The sequence below is a fragment of the Zonotrichia leucophrys genome, chromosome 19, assembly GCF_028769735.1.
Source record: "Zonotrichia leucophrys gambelii isolate GWCS_2022_RI chromosome 19, RI_Zleu_2.0, whole genome shotgun sequence".
In the NCBI taxonomy this organism is placed as follows: Eukaryota; Metazoa; Chordata; class Aves; order Passeriformes; family Passerellidae; genus Zonotrichia; species Zonotrichia leucophrys.
The window spans coordinates 9246073-9260122 of record NC_088188.1 but is presented as its reverse complement, the minus strand read 5'-3'; the positions used below and the strand labels follow the sequence as shown (position 1 = coordinate 9260122).

The following is a 14050-nucleotide window of genomic DNA, read 5'->3' as shown; positions in this document are numbered from 1 at the left end:
TGTCCCCTTGCTGGGTTTTTGTCCCCTTGCTGGGTGTTTGTGGCCCCCAAGCCCCAGCTCCTCTCCCTGTCTGAGCTCTCTGGCAATGCCAGCTCAGCTGTCCCAGGGTTTTACAGCAGCAAGGATGGAAATTTGCCCTCCTGAGCCTCAGCCCACCTTTGGAACCAGTCCTGAGAGAAGGAAATAAAAAGGAGATTGATTAGTGCAAAGAGCTAATAACACCAATTCAATTAAAATCAGGATAATTGCAGGTTTTGTTAATTAGAAACTCATTTAATAAAAGAAAAGGAAACCCACTGGAATGAAAAGAGGAGGAATAGCCACAACAGGTCACAAGGCTCTTGTTCCATACTGATGGGGAAGGGTTTGAAGCATTATTTGGCAGATGCCAACATTTTTCATCTGGTTTTTTTTGTTGTTGTTGTCATTCTCCTTAGCTCTCAGCAAACACAAACATTTGGCTTTGAACCATACATTGCTGCAGTTTTGAGGAACATTTTCAGTGGGGCTGTATTTACAAACTGGTGGAAATTTGAGTTTTTAATAAGAAAAATGAGGTGGAATATCAGCACTGTCTGCTTGGGCAGCAAGGATTTAACAGCCCTGAAAGACAAAATTGACAAATTTATCTCCTGGCTGGGAGGAATCCCTGAACATTCCAGAACAACACGTCCAGAGAACAATTCCTGACGTCAGGCACTGCCTGCTCAGCTCACACATGCAAAGCCCCAGTTTTGGGTTTTCATGCCAAAATCCCAAGGCTCAGCCCTATTTCTGTTGAAGTCAATAGGAAAACTTTTATCAGGAGCAGCCCTTGAATGTCCCCTCAGCAAGCCCAGCCTGCAGCCCTGGCTCAGGAATTGGCCATGGAGGGTTTGAGTGGGAGGGACGACACAGCCACGCTGAAAATTGCATTTACTCCTGCCCAGGGTACCTCAGCAGCCACTGAGAGAGTAACAGAATCTGATATTTAAATTATTAAATTAATAATTCAGTATTTAATATATAGCATTTAATATAATAAATATAATTAATAAATATAAATATAAATAATATAAATATAAATAGAAATATTAATATAAATATAAATAAAAATAATTTTAAATTATTGCATTTATAAATATAATATTTGATATTTAAACACACTAAATATAAATATAATATAATATAATATTACTATTACTATAAATATAAACATAAATATAAACATAAATATAAACATAAATATAAATATAATGCTATTTGCATAAAAAATCCTATTAATTTCCAAAGGACAGGATATTCTCCTTCCACAGGCCCTGTGTGACCCTGGCTGACAATCTGATATGGCCACAATTCCTTCCTTGGCTGCAGCACCACATCCAAGGGTTTGCTTGGAATGACTTTGTTCCTTTTTGCTGTTTCCTGCTGTGGGTTGGGATCCTGAGTGGGGCAGGGGTTCCTTGGATTGGTTTTCCACAGCTGAGTTTCTCTTGTGTCCTTCCCAGTTTTCCTTTGCACAGATACTGCACCATTCCAATGAATCATGCTTTCTTCTCATAAAATATTATTTGAGTCTGATGCCAAAGGCCAGATTTCCATAAGAGAGACTCAGAATGAGTAATAAGTACAACAAAAAGGATTTTTATTCTTCTGTTGTTCCCTCCCACTCTCATTTTTGGGGGTCAGAGGCTCTTTAGATGACCAGTGGCATTAGAACTGATATTTTAGATCTCCAGTTTGGTTTAAGAGCTGCCTTTTCTGCTGCTCCAGGCATTGAGGTGTTTCACCTCCTCACACACTCTTGGTTCAACAGAATATTTCTGATTCCTGTGACCCTCTGAGCCCAGAGCTGCCAGGGCCAGGACAGGGAACCCCAGAGGAAAAACCTTTCCCAAGGGAAATCTCTGCTGATGCTCTGGGCCTGGCAGGGTCAGGAGCCAGCAGGAAAATGCTGGGGCCACAATTTGGGGCATTTGCAGGGCAGAGCTCAGCTGAGGCAGGGAGGGAGCCTGGGGAGGGATTTGCACACAGAGCACAGCAACTCCAGCCTGGAAATGCACCCAGGCTTACTACAGGGATACACAGAGGAGTTGCTGGGTAGGGTCTGTGTAACCACAGCTCCTCTGCTTTGGGTGTTTGTTGCTAACCTGGAAACATCTCCAGCTCTCCAGCAGAGCCTTTCATGTGCTGGTGCCATGGCCTGAGCAGGGAACAAGTGGGAATTGCCAGTGTAAAGTGATAGTAAAGGCTGTCCTCACTTCTCTTTAATAGGGTACATTCCTTCTGGTAATATTGCTGAAAGTCCCTCACATGTAAGTGAAATAAAAACTGTTCTTTTACTTACTGCTAATAACAGCCAGTCATGCTGTCCTTGAGAGCCACATATAAAAACAGTCAAGAAATATTTTCAAATGGTAAAATACTGCACTATAAACGAGACTTCTGGAGATGTTACCTAAATTAGCCTCCTTCAAATGCCTTTGTGATATTTAATCATAATCATAAAAGTCAGAGTGCTTTTGCCTTTCCATCAGAAAGCAGCCTGATGTGTTTTGCTAGTCTGGGTGTCGTGGTGTATAATTTCATAGACACAAAGACACTTCACTACCATAGCTCTCATTATTAAACAATATATTTTAATTGTCACCACCTTTCTCATATAGACATGGGCCAAATCTGCCCTTATTGGCTTCAACTGAGCTCCACAAGGGATGAATTTGGCTCAATATATATAAAAATACAGCAAGTCGAGTCATAAAAAGAAATGTTTGGGTTTCTGTTTTTATAGCAGCTGGGGTTTTTTTGCCATCTGAACACACATGGCTGGCCAGTAAAATCCCCTGATAAAGGCCTGAAGTGTTTAAGAGTTCATCTGCAGAGTGGGCCGTGGTGTTTAATTACAAATGCCAAGATGCCATGCTGTAAAAGCCCTGCTTACCTGGAGAGGGATCCGTGCTCCCAGGGAGCCTTCATTACCCAGGGCACGCTGAGCTCTCCCCTCCGGCCACAACCTCTCACACCAATAACTCCTCTGCTGCTTCTGACATCTGAACACTTGAATATTGTTCATTTTTGCTCTAATTTCCTTGTTTGGGTTACAGCTTTCCAGTGGTTTGCTGCTGCTGAAAGGATTGAGCATTAGAAGAGCTGAATTCCTGGGACATTCCTCTTCCTTTCTTCCACTTTTCCCTTGGAGTTTTGCTCTGGCACTGCTGCTCCCCCATCTCCTCCCTGGCTCCAGATGGAGATTTGTGCATTTCCCCTCCTGTGATCCTTTCCTGCTCCTCCAGCAAAGGTTTCAGCTCCATCCCAGGCCCAGAAGATGCAAATTTCTGCAGAATGAATTGACTTTTACTTTAAAGGAAAAGCTTTACCTGGCTGCCAAGCGCTCCCCAGCCATTGCTTTCACAGCTCTCCCACACAAACACAGGGCACAGCACAGCAAAAATCCCCATCCAACTGATATTAATGTGGGGAGACTGAATCTTTGTTATTTATTGAGTTATATCAGATTTACAGCTCACATTTCTGCTGAACTTTTATTGGTTCATAAAGAGAAGATTCCATTTTTACCTGGAAACTGCTGCTTTTTGTGAGGAGGGAGGAAAGCTCTGCCTTGGAAAGCCCTGGGATCTCAGGCCATGATTTAGAACCATCACCTGCATGATCCTCCTCATCCTCACTCCTGCATCCTCAGCTTTTGATGGAGCCAATTTCCTGAGTGCACTGAGAGCCTGTGGCTGCAGCCTGAACAATCCCAGCTCAGTGCTTCCCTTCTGTTGTTGATCCTTTAATTTCCTCCAGCCCACTCCTGCAGGGGACTCGCAGTTTTATGCTGCTCCTTTGGACTAATCATTTACAACTGCCTTGAAAAAAACCAACCAAATCCTTCTCTGTGCTACTGCTCCATGCAGGGGTCACTAATTGGGATGGACTCCCAGCCAAAAGGCACCACAGGCTTAACAGCATTCACAGCAACCTCACAATTCTGCCCAAAGCTTTCTAAGCAGAGCAGTTCTGTAGAATTTCACTCCAAAAATTAGGGTTGCAATCCATCAAATTCCTCTGCAGAGCAGATTTTCACACTTTGGAAAGCCAGGCCAGCAGAAAGTCAGATAAAATTGATGAATGGGTGAAATCCCAGTGCCAAGATGTGTTCTGGTGGTTGGGAATTTACACACAGGGCCCTGATCATGGGCACAGCTCTGGCTGTGGAAATGCAAACCTGGGAAGGGTCTGGAAGAAAGGCACAAGCTGGACTGGAAGTTTAAAACCAAGTGCCTTAGGGGGAACTGTTACCTAATGACAAAACAGGAAACAAGATGAAATACAGAGGGGACAGACATTAATTCCTCTGAATTATTGATGTTTGGGGTCTGTAAAATGGAGATCAAAACAGTAATTTTATTATGTAAGAAAAGCAATATTCATTTAAGGCATTTTAGTAAAAAAAAGTATTAAATTCTAACTTAAAGCTGAGAATGAAATGCCCAGCTCTTAGGCAGCAGCCTCATTAATTTATTTTACCATGTTAATTATGTAATCACAGATGCACATCCTTCCAAATACATTTTAATGGTGCAGCTTTCCTGAGCTGTGCTAACAACAACCCCGACAGTTGTGACAAACACACAGACATGAATAATCAGTAATTATAATTCTTTTTGTATTCCCATACATTGCAGGTGATAGAATTGCTCTTGAAGAATTATTTTATTGCATTAAAGGATAAATTTATACAACAGTTTGATGCATTTTACACACCAGCAACCTCTACAAACTATTGCTAAACCTTCAATAAATACAAGCACGTGACCTGCAGTGAGAACAAACCCACAGCAGATTTTCAGGACCAGAAATGGAGTTTGCAGCTATTTCTGGCTGGGTCAGCCTCAGACTCACCCTGAAAAATCAGCAAATTCAACCTTTCCCATGGAAAAATGGAAAATCAGCAAATTCAACCTTGCATGATAAAAACCTGAGATTCAATTAAAAAAACATTCATCACAAACCAAGGGTATTCCAAGCTACCTTAGGGATAGAAAGGAGATTTTTAGGGGACAGAAAGGAGATTTTAGGGATAGAAAGGAGACTTTAGAAGGGAAACTTTAGGGGAAGAAAGGGGACTTTAGGGGACAGAAATGAGATTTTAGAGGACAAAGACTTTATGGGACAGAAGGGAGACTAGAGGACAGAAAGGAGACTTTTGGGGACAGAAAAGAGACTTTTGGGGACAGAAGGGAAACTTTAGGGATAAAAAGGAAACTTTAGGGATAGAAAGGAGACTTTAGGGAACAGAAAGGAGAATTTAGAGGACAGAAAGGGGATTTTAGGGACAGCCAGGAGGAGCTGGAAGGGCTGGAGGATGCTTTGGGGCAGGCAGGAGCAGCACAGCCCATTTGTGCTCTGCTCATTCCCCCCTCAGCCCATCAGGCTCTGATTGCACAGAAAATCCCTGCATGCAGATCAGCACTGCTCCCTGCCATAAGATCCTAATTATTTGCAGGACATTTGTTTTCATAGCTTTTTGGTTGTTTTTATGTGTGCAGGTCGATGGCATTTTAATGCCTTGTTCCAGGGCAGTTTTACAGCAGCCCGTGGCTGTGCTTTGTGTGCAGCATTTCACCTCCACTGAAATATTTTCCAAATTCCCTGTAAAAGTGCTGGATATTTCCTAAGACAAATAGAGGGAGGTTTTTTACCTGCTCTAATTTGCTGTTGATAGGGGAGATAGGAGCTGGGGGTGTGTGTGTGTCCCTCTGGTTGTGCCTGCTTGCAAAAAGGGTTTGTGTTCATTAAAGGATATTCTTGCTCAGTTTTATGGGGGTTTTTTTAGTTATATAAACAAATGGAAATGTTTTCATTTCTGGGTTTCTTTAATTCAGTTGAAATCACAGCAAGACAAAATATGCCAATGTTCCCCTACCATGTTTTCAGCCCAGACATTGCCATGTGGGGTCTGTAAATGCACAAGAAATTAAAAAATGAGGCAATTCAAACTTGGAATAAAATGGAATTGATGAGAAGTTTTTTATGTTAAATTACTTTGAGGGGTATGCAAGGTAAACAAACATTCAAAAGTGAAAAGGAAGATAAAACCACATTTACCAGCATTCAGAAACCCCAGGGAAATATTTCTTTTAAACATGTGGAGAAGCCTTTGTGCAGTAACGTGGCAGAGTTCAGTGGGGCCAGAATTTGTACCCAGGCAGCTCCTTCCCATCCCTCACACACAAATATTGTGCTGAACACCAGCTTGGTTGGGGTTGGCATTAAATAATTAAAGTCCTTTTTTACTTATCTGTCTAATTAATCCTGATGAATACATGGCATTGATCAGGAAAACTCTTCTAAGATAAACCAGAATCTAAATGTCCTGGCTGCAGTTCTGGAGGGTTCTGTAGCAGCAAGCAATAATGAACAGAGGAGGGAAGCAGCCAGACCTACAAAAGAAATGGGATTTTAAAAGGACTGGATTTAGGGGGGAAAAAAAGGGTTTGCCTTTGTACATAAAGAGCTCTATTCATTAAAAGAAGTTTTTACAAATGTGGTTATTTCAAATAGTCAAAAAGTGTGAAATACACTTAAAATGAGTAAAATTTGTGGGTTTTCCTATGGGTTAAATATGTGCCATACTAATAAAGCTCTCCTCACACCTCTTCCTCCCTCAGATCCTTGGCCTCATTCTGCAGGAACTGAGGGATTCAGCACTCCTGGAACGGCCCCTGAGCCTGCAGGGCCCAGGCTGGGGAGATACAGGGGATGGGGCTGAGCCTGACACAGGGCAGGGCCTGGGGAGCTCCCTGGAGAAATCCCAACAGAGCAAATCCTACAAACCAGGAACTCCCAAGGGGATGGGGCTGAGCTGGGCACAGGGCAGGGCCCAGGAACTCCCAGGGGATGGGGCTGAGCTGGAGACAGGGCAGGGCCCGGGGAGCTCCTGGGAGAAATCCCAGCAGAGCAAATCCTACAAACCAGGAACTCCCAAGGGATGGGGCTGAGGCGGGCACAGGGCAGGGCCCAGGAACTCCCAAGGGGATGGGGCTGAGCTGGAGACAGGGCAGGGCCCAGGGAGCTCCTGGGAGAAATCCCAACAGAGCAAATCCTACAAACCAGGAACACCCAAGGGGATGGGGCTGAGCCGGGCACAGGGCAGGGCCCAGGAACTCCTGGGAGAAATCCCAACAGAGCAAATCCTACAAACCAGGAACTCCCAAACTCAAACCTTCGGCCAGGCAGCCCCAGTGTGAAACCAAAAGCTGCCTGAATTCTGTGCAGGTGCTCAGACCTTGTGTCACTGCAGAGTCCAAGCACCTCTCAAGCACATATAAACATACATGTGTATACATATATACATGTAGATTTTTAATATTTTAAAATATACATTATTATATGCACACATATTAAAATATATAAATATATATTATATAATATTAATATATACATAATATATATTTCATATATATTATATATATAATACATATATGTTTTTAATATATAAAAATATTTTAATTTATATTATATATTTTATATATGCACATATCTATATATATTTTATATATATTCAAATATACATATTATCAAAATATATATTTTAAATATATATTTAATATATAAATATATAAATATATAATACATTTAATATATATCAATATTTATATTTAATTTCAACTATATTTACTTTTAATTAATATTAATATTTAATATATTTTTATATATAGATATATATTTTTAAATATACATAATTAAGGTATATAATATATAACACATTTATCAATACATTGTAATATATTAAATATAAAATATATATTATAGAATATATAGTAATATAATATATATTATATTTTATATATAATTATATAGATAATATATTTATATAGATATATTATTAATATTTATACTAGATATAACACATATGTTAATATATATACTATATAACATATTAATGTGTAATTCTATATTTGTATTAATTACAAGATGATTATTTATATTAATATACATAATAGATATATACACACACACACACGAATGTGGGGTCAGTGATTCAGAGACCCCAACATCAGGCACAGCTCACTCCTGACTCATTCCAACAGCTTTGAAATGAAACAAAGGTGTTAAAATCTGATTATTCATAAGTTCCAATTTCCAAGCTTTTGTCCTTGCAGTTCTCAGCCACCAGTGATGTGCAGAATTTGAGATATCAGTGTTTAAAATAAATGTTTAAACCCATTTCCAGCTGTGTAACTCTGCTGGCAGTGGCACACCTGACATGTAACATGACATCTCCGGGGTGGTTTAGGAAAATCAGACATTTTGGAAAGCATGGCTTAGATACAAAAATTAAAAGCTGAATCTCTGCTGTAGCAAAACCTCCTCAAATTTTCACAGCACTTGGTTTAATGTAGCAAGAAAATTATCAGTCCATTACTTAGCTTACATTCACTGACCCAAGGAATTATAATGATATTTTATAAAAGAATAGATAGAATATAATAATACAATATAAAAGATATTTTATAAAAACCACATGGTATTGTCACACCCTTCACTCAGGTACGCATTTCCTTTGCTTCATCCAGCAGTAGAATAATCTTCCTGAACAGAAAAAATGAATAAATTTTTATTTATTGCTGTATATTTATGTCAGGAGAGACTAATGGAGGATAGAGGCACAATTGTGTTTCCTGGACACAATTGTGCTGTTTGACAAACAAACTCCCGAGCAGGAGTTGGTGTCTTCTCCCACTGCTTGGACAACAAACCCTTGGACAACAAACCTCAAACACCAAACCCGGCTTTCCAGGTGCCCTTTGCTGATGTTCTGGGTGGGAATGTTGGGGTGAAGCTCCAGAGGTGCTCCCTGGATGAAGCTGAGCCTGTGTCACCCCACAGAACCCCAATTCTGCCAGGGCTTGGCCAACCCTCCCCAAGGAACCACCTTTGGTGGGACCTCCTCTGGATTCAGGCACTGTCAGATGTGCTTTGAGCACAAGAGGAATTCCTCTCCTCAGAACAGAACATTTTGTTGTCATAAGTTCCCATCCAGCCTGGAAGGTGTTTGGAGCATGGGGAGGTGAAAGTGGGAGCAGTTACAAGAGGTTTTGTTCAAAAACATTTTTGAAAACATTAAATCACACTGTGCCAGCCACTGAAATTGTTTCCTGCTCACCAAACTCCTGCAGTGTTTTTACAATATTAACAAAGCCACAAAAAATCTGCCTGAAATAGTGGCAGTAATCCTTTAAAAACTCCTTTACAAACCCTTCACCTGAGCTGCCCAGGACGGTGCTGCCTGTCCCCTGTCCCTCTGTCTGTGCAGCCGTGCCCTGGCTGGCTGTGTGCCCACAACTCCTCACTTCCAATGCCTCTGCAGCTGCTCTCAGGCTGTTCAGAGCGTTCCAGCCCTTTGTGAACCCATCAGCTCACACCTCAGGGCTGTACTCGGTACCCAGATACCACCAGAGCTGATGTGATCCGGGCAGGCTGGGCACAGCTCCTTCCCATCCTCCAGAGGCAGCAGGTGCTGGGCCAAAATTCATCTTTTAAAGCTGCAGCAGGCCTTGTCCTGCTCTGGAAGCTGCTCCCTCCCCTTTTCCTGAAACTTGGCTCTGCAGGAGCCACTCCAGCCACCATTTGACTTCAATCAGAGCTGGGAGTGAGGGCCAGGGCTCGCTGAAAGCTCATTCATCCATCCCAGGTCACTCCCTGGCTGCCCAGTAGCACGTTCTGACAGAGAGGTGCTGGGAATGGCTTGGTTTCCCTCAGAATCCATCTGTGGTACACCACTGTGTGCAGCCTGTGTGTTTATTGGATTCAGAAAACTGATTTTTAACTGGAAAAAACTTCTGGGAATCCAAACAGTGCCCTGGAACTGGGATTGTGGCACAGCTGTGGCGGCCTCAGCCCTGCTCACATCAGTCCTAGCACTGATGGCACCTCGAAATTCAGCAGAGCTTGGAGGCTCTGTGGATCCTGGAGGTATTTCTGCACCTTTAGGACTTGTATTGACCTCCAGGCTGTTGTATTTTCAGTTTCAATTAGTTGTGAAAGCTGGAGTAAAGCCAGAGTAAGTACACCCACTACAGCATCACAGGGAGATCACCTGAAATCTTGCTGCAGCTCTGCATTTAAAGAAATTCAGAATTTAAATTGCTTAGTGCAAGGAAAAAATCACCCCTCAAATCTATCAGCAAAAGTCTCCGCAAATGCTTGGCCCTTAAAATATGATTTGCACCAGTTGAACCTTTCCTTTGATACTGCCCCAAGCAGCTGCTGCAGTGGCTCCTGCAGCACTGGGAAATCTCCTCACTCCAAATCAGTTATCTGAAATTCTCTGCTTCATCTGAGCCACATAATTAAAGCCAATTTCCAGGGATTTCATTGGTAAGACAATACTTCCAGCTTGAATTACTCTATTACCAGCCATAATGATCTCCAAATCCTTCCATAGCCTATCCATCATCTGAGCTCCATTTCTTGCTCAGAGAGGATGACTTTCCTAAATCAATTTCCCCACCTTTGGAAAGCCCTATGTCTGCCAGCACTCACTCTCCCTGCTTGAGCCCAATTTATTCTTTTTCAGCCCACCTTGTCCAATAACTGCAGCCTGAGGAAGGGAAATTTATTCCATTCCTTTCCCAGATCCCAATATACATTCAGAAAGTAAACTGACCAAATCTAGAGAAAAGCTTGAAGCTTTATCCTCATTCCTCTGGAGCTCAGCACTTTCAGCTTCTTGTCCTCACATTCCCCGAAGTGATTGAAGAACATTCCCCAGACATTTCTGAGCCTCTGTCCTGGCCAGCCCCAGAACTGCTTTTATGGCCAATTTTTTCAGAAGTTTAATATGAAACTGAATGACTTCCTTTCTTTTTTTCCCAGCTGCCAATTTTCCTTGTTTCACAAATGAAGATTATCACTTTTGCTAATTGTACAGCAAGGCCAGGGATCAGATTAGGATTGCCCCTTTTCAGCATTCATTTTCCAAGCAGTTACAGGGTTTATTGAAATTTAACTGCAGTTTCTGCCCACCTTTCCAGCCATTCATCAGGGCTGGGCTTTGGAAGGACCAGACGTGCTCCTCCTGCACCCAGAGCTCAGGTGCAGAGGGTTTGTTAGCTTGGAAGTTCATCTGAAATATCCCATCAGAATTATCCTTAAATTTCAAATTACAAGTTGGTTTTTGGTCCTAATTTCTCATCTCACAGAGATCACTGGCTGACAATATTTTGTTGCACTTTGGATTCAAATGTGACCTAAAATTCTTTGATTTGGTTCCAAATTGAATATTTTAGCTTATATCTTTATCTGCCCCAGACTTTCCTTCTTTCTGCCATTTTTTGGGAGGCTCTGTGGGTGATGGCAGCCAGACCTTGTCAGCTCAGCCTTGGGGGTCTGGATCCAGCCTTCCCACCTGGCCTGGAATTCTCTACATGTCCCCAGAACTTTCTTTCTTATCACAAGTCTCAGTCCTTCCAAAAAGAGCTCCAGATGTTGCAGATTCTTGTTGCAATTACATCTGGCCACCTTTGATTTCTGAGTGAGTCCTGCAGAAAACAAGGGACTTCAGGAAAATTTAAAAAAAAAAAAGAGAAAAAGAAGCAACAACTTCTCAGATACCGATGTTTAAAAACACTGTCTGGATGTTCTGAATTAATATTGTGTTACAAGAAGCCAAATGGCTGCGTGCCAGGGCTCAACCCAAGGTGTATTTTTATGGCAAAGCTATAAACCCACAAAATAAGTGGTTTATAATGGAAATTCTGACACACTTTTAATATTAAGAGCAGAAACGTTCTGCTTGTGGCAAGGGAGTATTTGCCAGCTGCAGTGCTCACCTGGCAGCTGGGCTGAGCTGAGGGGAGGATTCTGCCCATCTCCCCCTGCCCAGCCCCACTCTGGGGGCTGATGGCTCCAGCCCTGCCCAGCCACTCATCCCAAAGCCTCCCAAAGCCTTTTTTTGGGCTGATTGCAGGGACAGAGCAGCTCTGGGGCTGCCAGCAGGCTGGCAGGGCTCTGGGCCACTGCTCCCTCTGAGGGGCACAGCCAGGAGCACCCGTGGGGCTGAGCTGCCAGTGAAACCCAAAATCAGCCCTGGATGGGTCAGTCCTGGAGAAAGGAGGAGCCTTGAGCAGCGTTTAGGATATTTGATCAGTTTATAAAGGCAGGAAGATCATTGATAGGCTGTGGTAATAATAGAAAATATTGGCAACAATGAGAAAGGATTAAAATGAATTTCATAAGTAAATGAGCACTACACCTAAAGCAGTTTAATTTGGGAAAAGGGACAGTTCTGTTCCCACAGGAATGGTACAAATGGTCACCTACATGAGCAGTCTCCATCAATAAATCATTTATAACATACAAATATATCAGGGGAAAGCAGGAGGGAGGATTGGATCTGTTCAATTGACAATATCCAATGCACCGGTGTGTGCTGGCTCTGATCTGGTCTGGCTCTCTGCCATGTATTAAAGCTGAGATTTCCAAATATAATTCAGGGGGTTCTGGATGCTTTTGCCATCCCAAACATTTTGATTTGCAGTCACATTCTTCAGGAAACCCCAGAAAGGAAGGAGTCAATGTTTGGCTGCCAGAATGGAAGCAGAGACCTGTGTGCACACACTTCCATCCACAGCTTGAACTTATTTCAGACTGCACACAGCAGTGGCAGAGAAAGGGCTGTGAGGCAAAGGGAAGGAAACCCAAACAGCTGACAAATAAACACAGGGTGATGGATTCAGCTCCCCAAGCAGCACGAATGCTTTCTATGCCATAAATTAACTTCTGCCCCTCCTGATGCACAGATTAACTACAGCAGCAAAGAACAATGCAGAAGCCTTTTAAAATAAAATGAAGAGAAAATAAAAATAAAATCAAACATTACTTAAAAATAATCTGTCTGGAGATGAATTAAAACATTTGTGACTCTGGAGCAGAATTCATACCTTTATTTCCAGCATCTTCAATTAACACCTCTAGGAAATTTAATAGAGTTAAACTAATATTCTGGAGGGTGTGCTGGATCCAGGGAAGCAGAGCCTGGGGCTCACCAACTGCCTCCAGTCTTTAGGAGAGTCTAAGAGCTAAAAAAAATCAGCAATTTTTATTTGCATCTTGAGGATATTACCCACAAATGTACACTGGCTTAGCCTGGTAGAGTCTAAGGGCATTTATAGCATACCTAGAACTGAAATCAAAGCTAAAAAAAGCCATTTGTTGTGTGTCAAACACTGCTGGGCTCAGATGGGAAACTCTCTGTGGTTCTCCAGGAGCTTCCTGGGCAACCAAACACTGCTGGGATGGAAGGCAGGACTGAAACAGCAGCAAGGACCAAAAACACCAACCCAGCACTGAAACAGCAGCAAGGACCAAAAACACCAACCCAGCACTGAAACACCAGGCAAGGACCAAAAACACCAACCCAGCACTGAAACAGCAGGCAAGGACCAAAAACACCAACCCAGCACTGAAACATCATTCCAGAACAAAAACAACACCCCAGGACCAAAACCAGACACTGTCCAGGGTCAAAAGCACCACCCCAGGACCAAAAGCACCACCCCAGGACCAAAACCACAACTCCAGGACTGAAACAAACCGAGGAACACATGGCAAGAATGGGATGGAGATGGACAGGCAGCACACAAAGGAATCTTAACAAAGATACCACAATAATTTGGCAATTAGAGGCTTTAAAAGCTTCTTATTTTTAATCAACAAAATCAGCTCTGATGCTCTGGTGAGCTGAGAACAGCATCCATGTATCTGGGACAAAAGCTGGAGAGTTCACTTTGATTTTTCTGAGAACAGGCTTTGCTTTATGATTAGTTTCACACATTTCTTGGTGATTCTTTAGGCTAATTATAAAATATAAATTAATATAAGTTTGGATGCCCTTGGAAAGGAGCCCCAGCGTGGGTGCAAGCCCAGCTGTGCCCTGCAGAGGAGGAAGGGAAGGGGATTGAGAGCAGCTCTGGTTGCTCCCAGCCCAGCTCTGCAGGTCTCCAGCAGCCCCAGTGCTTTCCTTGGACCAGCTCCCCTCCTTTTATTGGCTCCGAGCTGCTTT

At 42.5% G+C, this 14050-nt stretch overlaps 1 protein-coding gene across 1 annotated transcript in view; it reads right to left on the bottom strand.

Annotated features, from left to right (window-relative positions):
* Positions 1-5395: 5395 nt before the first annotated feature.
* BRIP1 (BRCA1 interacting helicase 1) overlaps positions 5396-14050 on the bottom strand; it is a 114207-nt gene continuing 105552 nt past the window's right edge. The window contains exon 25 of the mRNA XM_064729389.1: positions 5396-6425. Within this exon, the coding sequence (XP_064585459.1) occupies positions 6333-6425 (93 nt within the window). The 3' untranslated portion in view covers positions 5396-6332. The remainder of the gene's footprint in view (positions 6426-14050) is intronic.